This window comes from Nelumbo nucifera, chromosome 2 (assembly GCF_055504915.1).
Source record: "Nelumbo nucifera cultivar China Antique chromosome 2, China Antique-T2T, whole genome shotgun sequence".
Classification (NCBI taxonomy): Eukaryota; Viridiplantae; Streptophyta; class Magnoliopsida; order Proteales; family Nelumbonaceae; genus Nelumbo; species Nelumbo nucifera.
Window position 1 is genome coordinate 72,047,454 of NC_142650.1, and position 17,381 is coordinate 72,064,834.

General features: G+C 37.6%; 1 protein-coding gene across 4 annotated transcripts in view; it reads right to left on the minus strand.

Annotated features, from left to right (window-relative positions):
• The window catches only part of LOC104604129 (uncharacterized), a 195,640-nt gene extending 178,540 nt beyond the window's left edge, over positions 1-17,100 (minus strand). For all 4 annotated transcript variants that reach the window (XM_010268361.3, XM_010268362.3, XM_088899453.1 and 1 more), the window contains exons 1-11: positions 16,752-17,100; positions 15,868-15,949; positions 14,803-14,906; positions 11,540-11,635; positions 11,383-11,430; positions 8,248-8,298; positions 4,726-4,829; positions 4,466-4,583; positions 2,152-2,253; positions 1,832-2,032; positions 1,560-1,717 (exon numbers count right to left, since the gene is read on the minus strand). In XM_010268361.3, the coding sequence (XP_010266663.1) occupies positions 1,560-1,717; positions 1,832-2,032; positions 2,152-2,253; positions 4,466-4,583; positions 4,726-4,829; positions 8,248-8,298; positions 11,383-11,430; positions 11,540-11,635; positions 14,803-14,906; positions 15,868-15,949; positions 16,752-16,766 (1,079 nt within the window). In that variant the 5' untranslated portion in view covers positions 16,767-17,100. The remainder of the gene's footprint in view (positions 1-1,559; positions 1,718-1,831; positions 2,033-2,151; positions 2,254-4,465; positions 4,584-4,725; positions 4,830-8,247; positions 8,299-11,382; positions 11,431-11,539; positions 11,636-14,802; positions 14,907-15,867; positions 15,950-16,751) is intronic.
• Between the last annotated feature and the right edge of the window lie 281 nt (positions 17,101-17,381).

Genomic DNA, 17,381 nt, shown 5'->3' on the forward strand with positions numbered 1-17,381 from the left:
CAGGTCATGAAAAAGGGGATGTGAAAATTTTCTTTAATATTGGGTTGGCCAAACAAACCAGGAGGATTCAAACTTGTCCTAACAGTAGGTCCCAATAATGAGATCATTGAATTCTGTTTTTGACAGTGGATGGACCCACCAAATCAGCATGACTAAAAGCCATTGTGACAGTGGTATGGCCCACTAATAAGAGAATAAGAATTTGTTTTGTCCCATTATCATCTTCTTTTATCCTTATATTCGGTCATCCCAACAAACTAGGAGGGTTAAAAACTTATCTTAGCAGTGGGTACCAATGATCAAATCATTAAATTCTGTTTTTTTGATAGTGGATGGGAACAACCAAGTCAGGATGGTTAAAATATATTTTGACAGTGGATAAGGCCCACTAATAAGAATAAAGGAATTTGTTTTGTCCTACTTGTTTTAGTGGAGGATAAGACCCACCGAATATGAACTAGTCTAGGAATTCTTTATATATATTCAACTAGTCAAAAGTTCTCACATCAGATAGGATTATATTTAAGGGTGGATAAGATCCACCAAATGTAATCCTAACCTCATTGAGTTAAAACTTCCTTCCTTATCACAAAAAACCTCTTTCTTACGTGGCACATAGCCAAAGGGACTAGAAACTCTCTTAGAATCCTAATAGAACTCTAGAGAGAAGAAAATAAAAAAATATATATGTGTATACCTTAAAACAAGATAAGAGTCCCCAAGTCCTTTGACTCTTTAAGAGTTTTATAAAGAGTAGAGCAGGGAAAGAAAAAGAATAAGATGTGTGCACAGGACAGAAGGGAAGAAACAAAAGAGGATATGCATCACTCATACTACCTGCTTTTTCTCCTAATAGCAGAATTATCTGTATCTCCTTTCCTACTTTGTTCAACAGCTTCAATCCTCTCTCCCTCTATGCTCTCTCTTTTTCCTTTTTTTCTCCCAACCCCTATATAGACCAGGGTAGTTAAGAGAAGAGGAGTTAAATAACCTCCCCACTCTTCACACGTGGGATTGGTTATTTAACTCACTTCCATAACTACCCAATTTGAAATTTTAACTATTTCAAATTCAAATTAGGGAAGTCAGTTGAGCTAAACTTATTGGCCAGAAGTCAAGTCTGGCTCTCCCTTTTTTATTATTATATACATTTTTAAGATGGGGAAGCCCAAAGTTCACAGGACTCCCCAATATTTTAAATCTTAAACAATAACTTAGGCTAAAAGAAAAATTTTATAGAATAATTAAAGGCCAGGAAAGTTATGTAGAGCATTATTCTCTTTTATTTTAAAACTGGGGGCATTTCTATAATCATACATTATTTTTATATAAAGTACATAAATTATGGCCAACTTGCAAATTTGACGAGTATATGACAAAATTCAATAAACTAATTCTCCTAATTTCAATAAGCTTGGCCACTGCTTATATTGTACATGATATAAGGCATACAAGATGGAGTGATGGATGCAATATCTTTCCGTGGTGATAGAAAAGAGCCTCTAGCATTAAGACCAATGTCCCACCCATTGGAAGCATTAAAAAAAAAAAGGTCTTACCACATTTTCTTCTGTTGCAAACCAGCCTGAGCAGCATACCGCCACCACACATGAGGGTTGTCGGAAACTGGCACAATGGGTCTTAAGTGGGATACATCGACACGTGTTCTATATCGGGAAAACACTTCCATGAGTTTAATAACATCATGGTACTGAGCCTGAAAAATAATAAGTAGGATAGGAAGGTGAATTTCCATGGGAAGGATTAGAAAATAATTAAACCACAAACAAAAAAAAAAAATCTAGAATATATACAAGACAAAAAACATAACCTCCGTAATTGTTAAAGAAACATCACTAAGGACAAGAGATGCCTTCTCAAAAGGAATCTCCAGGTCCTTTCTTTCTTGATTTCCCAAGCGATGGTATTTAAGTATTCCATTGATAGGTGAGACTAAGTATTTGTGATTCATAGACCATGGAGACACAACAGAACGACCAGGCAGAGGTTCATTTATGCCATCTTCAAATATCTACAAAAAAACAACAGAAATAATCTCATAATGCTTTTGAAATAATATAATATACCTTTGCCAACACTTACATAATAGAAGACTATCATAGGATATTAAAATCCCAAACAAGGACAAACCTCAACCCATTCCTTGGGACTAAGATCTACCCATTTCTTATCCATCTTCCAAGGAAGGCTGTCAGAGTCATGATAAACCGCTAGCCTCTCAAGTTGCACTGACTAAAACAAGGGAAAAAATTGCATAGTTTAGTTGAAGAATTTGGGAGAAGAATCTATTTGACTGAATAGAAAAAATGCAGCAAAACATAAATCAATAATTCCAATGGATCATAAAATAATACAATGACGAACCAAGAAAAATCATAAAATGTTCCAGTGTTTTGGCCTCATAGGAATTAATTTTTCTCATCTTAAGTCAAAATTACTATCCTTTGAATGGCATAATATACATTTTCTAAGACCTTACAGAAAACCTATAAGATATAATCATACTCATGAAGAAATGGTAATAATATGCCAGTAATAGAATCACTGAAAGCTCTTCAAGTTCACCAGTAAATAAAAAAAAAAAAAAATCCAAGGTTTTCTTATTATAAAGTTTCACCGATAAGTTTATTGAACATAAAGCATTTGTTAACATTCAGAATCCCTCCTCTTCAGACAGTACACAGTAACAATGCCATCAAAAGTTAATTGCCATGTTAACGCCTATATGTTTGGAATAAATTGAGTTGCCCAGCCCCCCACCCCCAACATGAGAGCTGAGAATGCTCCACCTGGTTCCATACTACACACTTGCTAGAAGAACCATCATGAACATTACATTAAAAAACTATTTCTACCCGCTTGCACTGGTGTGTCTAAGGCCATAATGCAGGAAATACTAGCACCTTAGCCCCTAACAAAGTTGGGTATAAGTTCATAAACCAATCCCTAAGTAAGACACCAATCAAAACTTTAATTGGAATTCTAAATCTGTCAACAATTCAACCCAAGGCTTAGTCCAAATTCAAGCCCATACTTAAGCCTATAAGCAAGTCTGAACCCATTAATATAACTAGGCCCAAGTCCATGTCCATATCCAATTCCATGATCTGCATGCCCGTATCCTTGACCCATCTCTTGAAGTTGCAGAAAAATCCGATTGCCTTGGAAGCTACATTTCTCAAAGTTCATGATAAAATTTAGATCTGCACTAGTATTAAATTAAGAATAGCGGCAGAAAGAAATTGAAGAAAAGAGAAGAGAAAAGAAGAAGAGAAGATAATAGAGGAGAAGAAAAGACTGGTTTGAACAGGAGAGAAATCTATCTCTAGTTGGCCAAGTTGATATTTATAATTTTCCAAAATAGAACACAATGACTGCTATGCCCCCTACTTAAGTATGGGACACATCACTCAAGTCAAACATTACACCTCACTCCTAATATAAAATAAAAGGACCAAACTGCCACTATACAGCTGACACTAACATTCCCCCTCAAGCAGGTGAGTATATATTATATGGTCCGAGCTTGTTACATATGTAGTCTACTCTTCCCCGACTTAACCCTTTGGTGAACAAGTCTGCCCATTGACTTCCAATGTTGACATATGCAATACTTATCACTCCATTCAGTACATTTTCTCTCACAAAGTGACAATCAACTTCTATATGTTTTGTTCTCTCATGAAAAAACAGGATTGTAAGAGATGTGGACTGCAGCTTGATTGTCACAATAAAGCTGCATAGGGGTATCAATCAAGTACCCCATCTCCTGTAAGAGGTTCCTCAACCACACTAATTCACAAGTTGTATATGTCATGGCTCTATATTCAGCTTCTACACTACCACTTATTCTTCCACGTCACCAAATTACCCCCCAAGAAAGGTACAATAACCTGTAGTGGACCTTCTGTAAGATACAAAACCAGCCCAATCAGCATCATTGTATCCCTCTCCCTCAATCTCAAGGCTTCCTCCACTTTTGAGACATGGTAACTGTAAATCAAATTTAACAAAACAAGAGGATCAGATCATTCTGGAAACCAATATGCCAATTACTGTCAAAATAGTACCAGAAAAGGTCAAACTTTAACTAAAGACAAGATGCAATTGACCTTCCTCAATTTATCTAGTGCACCACTTGTGTCAAAAGTTTCGTTGCATAAGATGAAATTGACCTTCCTCAATTTCAACAAAGTTAAGCATAAGAAAACCAAGCCGAGGAGGAAAACAAGGTGACAAGTAAACAGAATAAGAGAAACTAGATATAATAAATATTAAAACAACATTCAGATCAGAGAAATGTATCCACTTTTGAGACATGGTAACTGTAAATCAAATTTAACAAAACAAGAGGATCAGATCATTCTGGAAACCAATATGCCAATTACTGTCAAAATAGTACCAGAAAAGGTCAAACTTTAACTAAAGATAAGATGCAATTGACCTTCCTCAATTTATCTAGTGCACCACTTGTGTCAAAAGTTTCGTTGCCATGGTCATCAGTTGTAACAGCAGCAAGTTTTGCTAAAGTAACTCCAGAAGAAAAGGGATGCCCAGGATTACTGTAAACCATACAATCACCCTCAAAAGTTAATCAGAAGGTAGAGCAAAACAAAAGATGAAGCATGAGAACAAGTCAATGCATCACAGAAGCAGAAAACAACAGAAGAAAATTAATTTACACCATGCAAACAAGCTAGTAACCTGATAGAATCCTCATATCTGATATGGACATTGCTAATGGAGATTTTGAGATTTCCAATTATAGTAGCTATAAGAGAACCCAGCCATGAATTCCCACCTGCTGACTGTACAACAAACAAACAATCAATATAAAAGAACATGTTACTAATTCCTTCAACATAACCACAATTGAAAATGACCAATAAGTATCTTTTTTTTTAAATAAATATTAAGAAAATTCATAAAATAAAAAACATATTACAAGATGAGTAATGAGGAATCAACCAAAAACAACAAAGAGTACAGACAAAAACCATTACAATTGTATATCCAAGATACATCTATTATAAGTTGAAAGCAGTGTTTTAAAAGGCGTGGGAGGCGTACAGCTGGGGGCACGCCTCCAAGCGAGGCACCCCCAAAACGCCCTGAGGCGTATGCCAAAGGTGCTGACATCTCTGAGGCATACGCCTCAGGTGCAAGAGGCATAGGCCTCATATGCTTTTTTTCGTGAGGCATTGCTTATCATGCACCTCATGTAAAAAGACAGAAAAAACGAAAAAAAAAAAAAAAAACAAAACAAAACAAAAAGAAAAAAAAAGTAAAAGGAAGGTGATAAGAAATCACCCGAAAAGAAAAGCCAACCCAAACTCAACCCCAATGAAACAGAATCAAACCCAAATCAACCAAAACCAGAAACAAACTAAAAAGACCCTTCTAACAAAAGTCTCTTACCCATAACAATACAACACAAGACAAGAGACAAAAGAAAACCAGAATATCAAACCAGTCTGATGCCCAAAAAAGCCCAAGCCAGACACCCAAACCCCAACAAGCACCTTTAATCATCTTTCTCAGTTTTTTGAGTACAAATTTGTTGCCGTTTCTTGACTATTCCTTTGGAATTTTTGACAAGTTTGTTAAGTCCCATTCCGAAAAGACCACCTTTTAACCTCGTGAAGAATTCAAGATTGGGATCTGCTGTTGTAATTTTTTGCGCTTTTGAGTTCATCTTCTGACTGCATTTAGCCTCCCACCACTGTTTCAGAATTCCCCACTAATTTCCGACCCCTGTCTTCGGCCATCACCCCTTTGACCTCTTCTTCTGGCTCCTCTATGAAGTCCCCGCAACCTCTGGCACTTGCTTCCACCTCTTGCCTTGTTGAATTATCACAGTTAAGATTAACCACTGTATCTATCAGACCTTTCTTCCTAAATGCTTCCTCCACATATCTAATGGCTTCTTTTGCAAATTCCTCCTCTCCTAGAAAAAACAGACCCAAAATTTTGCTTTCACTCCCCTATTCACCACTTCCTCAATGTAATCAAACTTTCCTACAATATGGGTCTCATCAATCATCGGTTCAGACTCATTTTCCTCCCCTGAATCCACTTCCATCCCCTCTTCTCCATTCTCCTCTAGTGAGAAAGTTCTGTACTTTTTCCTTTTATATGTCCTAACCCCCACCCCCATTCTTATCTTCTTCACCTTCACCTCCCTCACCCTCAATCCCCAAGTCCTTCTTTCCTCCTTCCTCCTCTTCCACACATCTGTCCCCTACTCCACCTCTATTTCCCCACTTCTCTTCCAAAACTCCTTTTTCCTTTGCCCCTTCAGTCCCGGTTCCCTCATCTCCCTTTCTGTTCTCCCCCTCTTCAGTGGCTCTGCTTTAATTACTTCCCAGCAAGGTAAGAATGACCTCTTCCTCATTCTTTTCTTCCACAACCGATTCTTACTGTCCCCCATCCACTCCCTCTATCCTTCCTAGACCTTTTTTCAAACCCTCCTTGGCGACCTAAAGGTCTTCCACATCATCCTCTTTTTCCTGTTGAACAAATCTAATCTCAGATTCCATCTGCACATCTTTCTTTTCTTCTGCCAGCCCTTCTTCCTCTCCTTCTATCTTCTCTAAGATTGCTTAAATATTCTTCTTTTTGACAGAATATATTGTCATTCTCCATACAAAGCCTTCGACATCACCAGTTTCCTCTTCTGTAACTTCCTTCTCTATCAGAACATCTTCTGTAACTTCCAATTTCAGTGGGTGAAAAGAACAGTGAATGCCTTTGCAGATGCTTTGGCAAAACAGGGTGTGGGAAGGGATCAATTTGTACTGGGCTATATTGTGAGCTTGATGTTGCTTTCTAGGGGAGGATTAAGCCTTTTTAACTCTCTGCTTGCTACAATGTTGCATTATATTAATCTAATGAAATTCTGTTATTGATCATAAAAAAGGGGTGTGTGATTCAACAAAATAGAATGAAATGACAAAAGTTCCCTTGTGGCACATGAAGTAATAAAAACTGCAGGAATACAACAGAGTTGATAGGAAAATTCTTGTTTCTATTTTTTTTTTTTTAATCAATAACACTTTCATTAATTCATCAGTAGAAAATTTACAAGTGGAAGACAAACACACTTATCTTCCAAGAGTCACAAAGAACTTCAAGAAAGGAAAGAAGAAAATACAAAGATACAAGGACACTAACATTACAACTTAGCCCAAAACAAGGAATCCCTTTCTGCCCATTGTTTTCCTAAACTGTCAGCTAGGGAATTAGCTGATCTCTTAATCCAACATGTCTTAACTTCCATCTCCCGCACCAGCCATTTGAATTTCCTCTTCTCATTGTTATACTTCCAAAGATCATTTTGTTCTTTGGTCAGCCACCCTATCACCACCTCTGAATCCCCTTCAAATTATAAGTTTCTTGATGTTCAATTCCTTAGCTTTCCGGGCTCCTTCCATAACTGCACATATCTCAGCTCTAAGGGAGTCACCCACTCCAATTGGGCCTGAGAACATAGCAGAGATGACCCCATTTTCATCTCTAAAAACACCCCCGATCCCTGATTGTCCCAGGTTTCCCCTACTGCATCCATCAAAGTTTAATTTCAAGAATCCACTAGGTGGGGGGGTCCAAGCCACACTCATTACTGACTTGGTCTGCGTGCAACTTGCAATTTCACCCCACTTCCTCAACATGTCATCCACAGTGTAATCTGTGAATATTTCCCGAGATTTCAGCCACTGTACTGCCCTAAACTGTATGATAGCCCTCAAATCTGCTGTCCCTCTCTGAGTTTCTGAGAATATCCTGGAGTTTCTTTCTTCCCACAGTGTCCAACATACTGTAGCCCTTAGTCCTCTCCACATTCTCCTTCCCCTTTTTAACCGCCACCTGAAGAAGAAGGGGGCGAAAATATTTTCATTAACAAAATATGTGACATTTATAGGAAAACAAGTTTTCTTCCTAGAATATATTGTTATTTTGCTTTAGTATGTTACTTGAAAAATATAGGACCTTTCCAAGAACCAAAAGAGGAAGTATGATCAATCAAAGTATTTTCTATAAGCATGGAAGAATAGAGCACAATGGTATATTAACCAAAGCAAAACTTTAAGGAATATAAATACATAAGATCTAATAATAATCAAAATGGACCACAACAAGCCCAATATAACAAAACTGTGCCCATAAGAAAATTACTAAACAATCAGTCACAAGACAACTACATGATACATAAAAACAAAGCCATACATTTTCCACCTTTGACCTGGCTTTAGCTTCAAGAGTCGCCAACTCTGCTTCCTGCACACAAAAATAAAGGAACCTATAAGAACTTAGTTCAATGGCACTGGAACCCAGTCAGACAATGAGTATAACCAATATGTAATCACTGAATCCTTTCTCTTTCCCCTTTTTTATTTCAAATAGCACCAATGTTAAGCATAAATTTGGCTATTTTAGCATTCCTTAAATAGAGGGCCTTGGTGCAACAGTTGGGTTGCTCCATTGCGACCTGGGTGACCACAGCCCAAATCTAGGAAACAGTCTCTCTATGTATCTACAAGGGTAAAGGTTGCACACATATGTCCCTCCCAAGACCCTGCATTGGTTGGAGTCTTGTGCATTGGGCTGCCCCTTTAGGCTTCCTAAATAACATAATACCAGAAACAATGAACCTTTAAATCCAATATGCCATAAGACGAAAAGAGAGAATGGTGTGCCCTCTCATTGAAGGAGAAAGGTATGCATCAAGGTTCAAAATCAATTGAAATAGAAGTGTGGTGGTGGGTATAAATGTTTTTGAAGAGGAGTTGGGCTCATTTGCGGAGATTCTGGGGTGTGAGAGAGGTGTGTGGCCTTTAAAATATTTAGGCTTACCTCTTGGAGGCTTGTCAGCTTTCGGAACCCGTTGGTGGAGAGAATTGAGAAAAAGCTTGCTGGTTGGAAAAGGAATTACATCTCTTTAGGGAGGAGAATTACACTGATCAAATCCACCTTAGCCAACCTTCCTGTCTATTTTATGTCTAACTTTAGGATGCCTCGAGCAGTTGTGAAGAGAATTGAAAAATTGATGAGAGACTTCTTGTGGGAGCTAGGAGATAGATAAAAAAAAAAAAAGATCATATGGTTAGGTGGGAGAAGGTGGTCAAAAGGAAGGAAGAGGGTGGGTTGGGTCTAGCAAATATTAGGAAGAAAACCTTGCTCTTTTTAAGTGGTTGTGGTGCTTTTTCCCCTTGGAGAATGATAGATTGTGGCAAAAAGTGATGTCAAGTATTCATGGGCTTTCTAGGAATGGTTGGGGTGTCGGTATTCTGCAAAGAGCTAACCAAGCAACACCATTGAAAGCATTGCATGGTATTCTTCCTCAATTCCTTGAGCACATCAGGTATGACTTGGCCACTAGTAATAGGATCAAATTCTAGGAAGATGTGTGAATTGGGGATCTTCCCTTGAAAGTGATGTTCCCTTCTTTGTATGCTCTTTCAAGCCTTAAAGAAAACCATGTGCCTGATTTCTTTGGGTCTTCTTCTTCCCCTAGGGAGGATTGGAACTTGGGGTTTATGAGAAAACTGAAAGTTTGAAATCCCTTCTGTGTCTAACCTTGTGAATATCTTGGATAACTAAGTTTTTAATGAGTCTGGGAAAGATGGACGGGTGTGGAATCCCAGTCCCTCTGGGATTTATGAAGGGAGGGTTGGAACTTTCCATCTCTTTATTTCCTGCCCTTTTGCTTGTTGTATTTGGGAATGGTTCTGCTCTCTTTGGTTGCAAGTGGATCCCTCCTGGTAGTTTGGAAAGTCTCTTTAGCCCTCCTTCCTGAGATGCACAAAAAAGTCAGAATTTTGTGGAAGTGTGCTAGAGCAGCAATAGTGTGGACTGTTTGGGAGGAAAGAAACTTAAGAATCTTGGAGATAAAGAAAGAAACAATGAAGTAATCTTGGAGACTGCTATAGCTAGAGTTGCTCATTGGGTGAGGACTTTCAAGCTAAACTGGAGGGGTTAGAGGGATAATGAATGTGATTCCCCTGTTCTCCTACAATCAAAGTTGGAGAATGTCTTTTGGATCAAAACTCCTCTGATGGTAGGATTTGGTTTCCTTCCGCTAAGGGACTCCTCAGAGGTAAACTTCCTAAAGAAGGAAATTTGGTGTAAGTCTATCCCTCCCAAAGTACAAGGTCTTTATTGGGAAGATAAACGCCTTTGACATGCTACAAAAAAAGGGTGAGACCCTTCCTCATTTATTAATCTCATGTTCTTTTGTGTCTTGTAATTGGGATTCTGTTCTCTCTTTGGTTACAAATGATACCCTACAAAATATGGTAAGCTTATTCCATCTTCTTGACGCAACAGGAAAAAAGAAAAGAGGATTGATTTTGTGGAGGACAATAAGAGTAGCTTTGGTGTAGAATATCTGGGAAGAAAGAAACCAAATGATCTTTTATGAAATATGTAGCTTTGGACTTCTTATGTATGCTCTTCTATGCATTTATTGGAGCATGACATGTAATTAGATAAAGGTATGAGTTAGATGGCACATGGCAGATTCCAGCATAAAAATGGGAAGTATATTGTATATAAACTAGTTTTCATTACCATCAAATAGAATTCAACAGTTACCAATTAAAAAAATCTTGAAATTTCAATGTAATCCCAGAATTTACACCAATCAGGTAGAAACATTGCTGGAAAAATAATTTTGAATGTTCGCTCTTTTTGGGGCACACACTATATTGTTATGACCATTAGAGTTTGCCCCTTTTCTGAAAACCCAGATGACTTAAGTCAACCCTAATCTATTTTCTTATGAAAACCCAGATGACTTAAGTCAACTAGTCATCAATCTAGGTAATACTTGGTAATACCTTCGATCTCAACAAAAAACCCTTAGAGCATAAGTTGGAACCAAATCTCAATTATAGAAGCTTTTTTATTGGTAGCAGTCAAGCAATCAAGAAATTTATTAGTATATCTGATATCAGAAAAAGAAGAAAAAACAACAAAACTCCAGGCAGATAACCAGATCATCCACCTAAGATACAAAAACAAATTACTCCTCATAAAACCTCCCCTGACAACTGAGTCAGTTGGCAGAGCTTCTAATCCAGTGGAATGAGGTGCTCCCTCTTGCAGCCAATGCTCCTTGTTCTTTCTTGTCTTTCTCTATTTCTTTACTATTCTCAAAGTCAAACACCAGGCTCTAACAACACATTTTCCTCCAGCAAATATGAAGTCATATAACAAACATGAAAGTTATGAAGCAGATGAAAAGTGAAATGCATGATTGCACAAGTCCATACTTTTTAAGTGAAAAAATAACTCAGTTCCCACAAATGATGAGACCTACAAATTCAGCCCAACATTGATATATAAATAAATAAACTGCACCTCAATCTGTTTAAGTTTGGCTTCAAAAAGCTTTTCCCTGTCTTCTGCCTACAGAAATTTATAATCAGATAAGTTAAAAGATCAAAAAATGCAATATCACTTAGAAAATAATAAATGTAAAATCTTAAGCACACAAATTATTACATTCACTCCCTACCTTGAGAGTCCAGCCATCAGGAACAGGACAAGCAAGAACAAAGACACGATCTATAAGAACAATAACAGGTTCTTTGCCTAGACTTTTCCAGGGAACCTACAGTTAAAAGTTCAAAATCTTAACCTTGATCTTCCCAAAGTTATAAAGAACCCAAAAACTCATGAAAGAAGCCAAATTGAGTAATATCAAATCTGTGAATACATATAGTGCCAAGTGAGCTCTACAGAGTATAACATTCAATGACAAATAAATTTGCAAGAATGAAAATCCCCATATCATCATCACCTAAGCCTTATCCCAATTATATGGGGTTGGGTACAGGAATCTTGTTTCACCATTCTGTTCTGTGTGGTGCCAACAATGAAAATCCCTAAATAATAGTATAAGAAACCAATTCTCATGGTAACACAAAAACATATTAGCAATATTCGGTGCATCCAAGTAAATAACAATTGTAACAGCTTCAAGAATCAATTCAATAGATGAGCATACATATCTCAGCCAAGCAACAAGCATTAGAGATGGATTCAACATATGCATACCTTTTGCTGATTTCTTTTTTTGAAGAGAAAGATAACTTATTTTTCAAAAAAGGGGGGAGGGATGTAATAAGAGATGTACAAACAGGCCAGAAAAAAACAAAAAAGAAGGCTTGTGCTCACTGCATTGCACACTGGAAAAAAAAATATACTTGATCTTTTCCAAAGCTTTTCAGTGACTGATATATTAAGGGCATGGACTGAAGTGGCACAATTTTCCAAAGTTCCTCCCTCCTCACCCCAAGTTCCTCCCCCTAGCTCTTCAGAGACCTTACTCATGTTTTCTTCTCTCCTTTTTCTCTCATAAGCTTCCAAGGCTTTCCTTACAACATTCTCCCCCTCAAGAAGAACAAGCCCAGGGATTTACCAACTTCCACCTCTCTGTCTACTAGAGTCTTCAAATCCACACAACCTTTCTTTATCTCCTTATCCTCCTGAACAACCTTAGGAGAAACCTCACTCGAATTAGACTCATACCTCACAGTTTTGTCTAACAAATCAGGATTGAACAGCTTCTCCTGGTTAGAACCATCCAGACGAGGCTTATTTCTGACCCCATTAGATGAGAATGAATAAGCCAGGGAAGATTTCTCCTGACTGGAAGGTCATAGTTTAATCCCTCTTCTTTCATATATCTTTTTATACTTACTTGTTGGTCCGGCTCCCACCAGGCCCTTGAGAAAACCTTTGTGATATGCACTACATTGAGATTGCTTGAAGATCTGGTCTTCCTTGGGCCTTCTGAAGCTTCACCCTTGACTATTGCACTTGACTCTTTTCTCCTGCGACCCAAGTCAACTCCCAACCAACCAACAAATACTTCCAAGACCTGGTAACCAGTGTCGGTCCTATGGCCCTCAACTTGACTTGTACTCCCTAAGTCAGAGACTGCTTGCCCTCAACTTCTGAAAGACCGTCCTCTTCTTCCTTGTCCCCTCCCTCCTTCCAAACCTTGAAATTCCCTTCCACCTCCTCTGCCCTAGCTCCTGATCCCAGATCCTTCTCTGAGCTTCCTCCCTGTAAACTAGAAACCAAGCCCCTAAACTCCTAGCTTAACTCAAGCCTCGAAGAAATAGGTTTCAGCTCTACCTTCTCAACCCCTGGACTGAGCGCCTGAGCAACAAACAGATCTTTGTCAAGACCGCCTTGAGAATGCTTCTTAGAACTCAAAGGAACTTCACGATTGAGATGGTGTGGTCCAAGAGTTTGAACATCAGAAGCGCAGCTATTTGCAAACTGGTATTTGAGGCGTTCCGAGGAGACCTAAAGCCTGCCCCTTTCTTGAAAACTCTTTTGTCGACTCTCCCCCCTCAAATTCCAAGAACACCTCCAACTAAGTCGTTGGCCCCATGCCTCTTAATATCAAACCGTTCTATCCTTGAGGCATGGGCCCCTCTGTTTGTTTTCTCCAAGTCCCTAATCAAGGAACTAAACAATTTTTCGGAAATGCCTCCCTGTTTGGAGACTCCCACCATGTGTTCCTTTTCACTAAAGAGCTCTTCATTTCCCAGATGCAAAAATACATTTTTACCACCCCCCCCCCTTTTTTATCTCTGTTGGGCAGAAAAGCATAGGGCTCTAGTTTGTGCTTGAGCTTGATTCAAACTAGAAATACTAGCTCAAATTTGGCTCGACTCAAAAGTTCTTATGTTTAAGCTCGATTTTTCTCTCAAACAAAATATGTTTAAGCTCGATTTGGCTTGAGATATCCAAGCCTACTTGAATTCAAACTTAATACTTGCAATTGCTTTAACATTTAAAAACCAAAAAAAAAAAAAACTGTTGATATCCTTCAAAAACATATATTTCAATTTAATTCATAAAATTACATAATCATCAATACTTAGGAGTTTTGGTTCATTGCATGCATTTCCATTTAATACATAAAAGATACATAAGTTCAATACATAAATTGAACAGTTTGATACACACATCAATCAATATTTCATACTTCAATATACAAAAATATAGAAAATTAATAATTAATTATTTTATTACATTACCCTACTTCTTATTATTCATAAAGAAAAACCTGGATGATTATTCATAAAAAATTAAAACATAAATAAGCTCAACTAGGCTGACAAGTTTCATTTATTGAGCTTCATACTATTTGAATTCTAGTCAAGCCTATATACTGGGAGCAAGGATTAGCTGAACACGATGGCTATTCAGCGGGCTGTGGAACCAATGATAATGTTCCATGCCAATAATAAAATACATGGGACCCTTAGGAGACCCATCTTCAACCTGAAAAAAGCCTCTGATACTTGAACTGTTCAATGATGCTTCCTATTCTTAAACCTTCTCACTGCATTAGGCAACTGTTCTCCATCATTTGAATCTTTAGGCTTATCAATAATCCTTTCTAATTTGAGGACCACATTCTTTTAAATGTCTGGACCGCCATCTGCTCTCCAAATCCTTCAGAGTCTTCTACCTCCTCAACAAAACCTCACAACCTCTCTTGATTGTCCATTGGCCCTCCTTTTCCATCCACCAAACCATAGTTTTCTTCTGCTTCTTCCTTAATTTTGAGGTTCCCACAGTATTTTTCATCAAACTCTCATGTTTGAGACAAGAAATTGGCAACTTGAAAAAGGAGAGAATCTAGTGGTAATACTCCATGGGAAATTGGCAACTTGAGAAAGGAGAAAATTTATGAGCAAGTAGGTAATACTCCAAACTGAGAACCACTTATTCACAAAATGCTAATAAAGTTACCTTTAATGTAATGGTACCAACAAAGCCAGCTTTGACGGTAACAGGGAGTCTTAGTGAATTTAGTGCCTCTGCTTTTAACGTCAAGTCTCTAAGTACAACATCACCTTCATGGAAAGGAAAACAAAAATTAGCTAGACATTTTTTGAGCAATGTAACTACAAGTCAGGGTACAATACTCCACATGAAAACAGCCAAATAATCAAGTTGTGAAATAACTCCAAGTAAAAATTACTAGTTAACAATATTAGAACAATGGAACATTTTACCACCACTTATGGGAGAAAAAAATAACAACTAATAGATTTGGGCCATTTTAAAACCTATAGCATCAGAAGCATTACCAGTCATGTGCGCACTACTACAATCACACCATCTTCATTTGTAAACACTCCCTCAAATCCTAAAGTTACAGGGCCATCCAACGAGCTTACATCAAAGTTCAGTTTTATTCTTTTATGCGAGGGGGTTTGCATTCCAAAAACAAAATAACCATGTATTTCACAATTGAAGACTTTGCCACTTCTCCCCAAGGCTTCTAATGGGGGAACTGGGACTGAATAGAAGCCACATCTTTTTAGGCTGCCTCATGAAACTGGGACTGAATAGGCTAACCACTTCTTCAAAAGGCTTCTAATTGAATTTGTTTTTCAGGGGAAGAGAGTTAAAATGCAAAGCTTGTGAATTGGGGAAATCTATTCCTTTATATAATACTTGAAATACAAAAGTTCATTTCCAAGTTCTGAGCTTAAACAATAAAAACAGATTCATTCCCGACACAACACAATGCCATACACATCAAATACCATATACTAACATTTTCATGAGAAAAGAAACACAGAAAGAGCAAAGGTAAGATAAATAGAAGATATTAAACCTGAAGCATTCAGTATAGTTGAGGATATGAAAATGTACGGGACAATAAAAATGGTTCATCACTTAGATTGCACAGAAGCTGAACTACACTCAAAGACAAGTTAATAAGGTACTAACAATGTTTAGGATTTTCGCAGCATAATGTCATAGAGGTTCAAGAAGTTCAGTAAATGTAATACTTCAGATACAAACCTTTCCACACACTGATTCTTAGAGCCTCTGCTGAGAGCCCATGAACATATTCACCAAGATATTGTCGAAGCAGGTGCAAAGCCTACAAACCATATAGTTCTCTATCAATTAATGAAATGCAAATAAAGAAAATGTGAGCAACTTCCATAGCTTCATTACCAAAATTCCAAAAATGGAATTAGTTCAGCTTGCAGAAAAACAACCCAAAACAAGTACTAAAAACTTATGTCTATTGTATAAACACTTTTTTTGATAAGTAACCATGAAGTTATTCAGTCGTTATAAACATAATATACAATCAATTATACAACAATGGAGAGCAAAGAGTACCACCCCCCCCCCTTTGCTCATTTGTGTCAAATAAGCTAGGAAATTAAAAGGAATTATTACATAGGAGTGTTCTTAAGAATCTGGAGTGTCTGACTCCAACATAAACACACATCCATGCAAGACTAAATAAAAGGGTTTCACTGGGTAGTGAGGGACAAATGACAAAGATAATTAGGTGAGTTTGAATAAAGCACAGGTGGTTGACCATAAATTCAAAAGGAGCAGAGTTAGTTTAGTTGCTAATGGGGAAAAACCTTAGTTAAGCATTCTTTTCTTTATTATTATAACTGGATGAATTAATTAAATTTAAACCAAAGAGATACAAGAATTAAGGAGGGAGAGATAAACTCTCTTAACTCTCCCAAACCAGAATCACAGCATTACATCAGAACCCAAAATATATTTAGCTAAGCATTCAATTGGCAACTCAAATAGATTTAGAGCCCAAAGCAATCCAAGCAAGCAATGCTTAAGGCCTCTATAACTAAATTGAGAATTAATTGGATCAAGATGTTCATCGTTATATAAAGAACAATGGAAACAAGGATCCTTACGTGCGCCTCAAACATGGTGACGGACCAAAACGATCCTCATGTGCTGCAAACGAACCGAGCTTCTCTTACGATCGTTGTCCGGATCGGTGATCGACAGCGAAGAACTGCAGTGGAAAGAAATTTTTCTTCGACCAGTCCGATACGTGAGGAAACCCAACGCGCGATAAACCTAAATAGCCGGACGGTTGGAAGAAACGTGTGTCCGGAAAGCAAAAAAAATCATGGAGAAGAAAAAATGGGGTTGATCTTTATAACCAGGTGTCTGATGAGTTCGCTTTCGCTATCCCTCCACCTAGCGTATGCTGCTGCACCCAAACAGTATACACGTCGCCAAGCTCAAATACGCACTAATAATTACAAACATCCAGCGAAAAAATAAGGGTCAGCTTGGCTCGTGGGCAGAACAATATCAGAATTGGAATTGTATCCACTATTCTTCTGTTCAATCAGTAACCCGAATTGGATTCCCATTGTTGTTGTTTGGTTCATTGGGAGCTCGAATTAGAATCGACTGAAATTTATCAATTTTAAATTAGTTTATTTATTATTTTAATAATATTTTATGAATATATAATTATTATGTCATTAGTACTTTGTTATTAGTATTTATAATTATTTATTATTAATTTG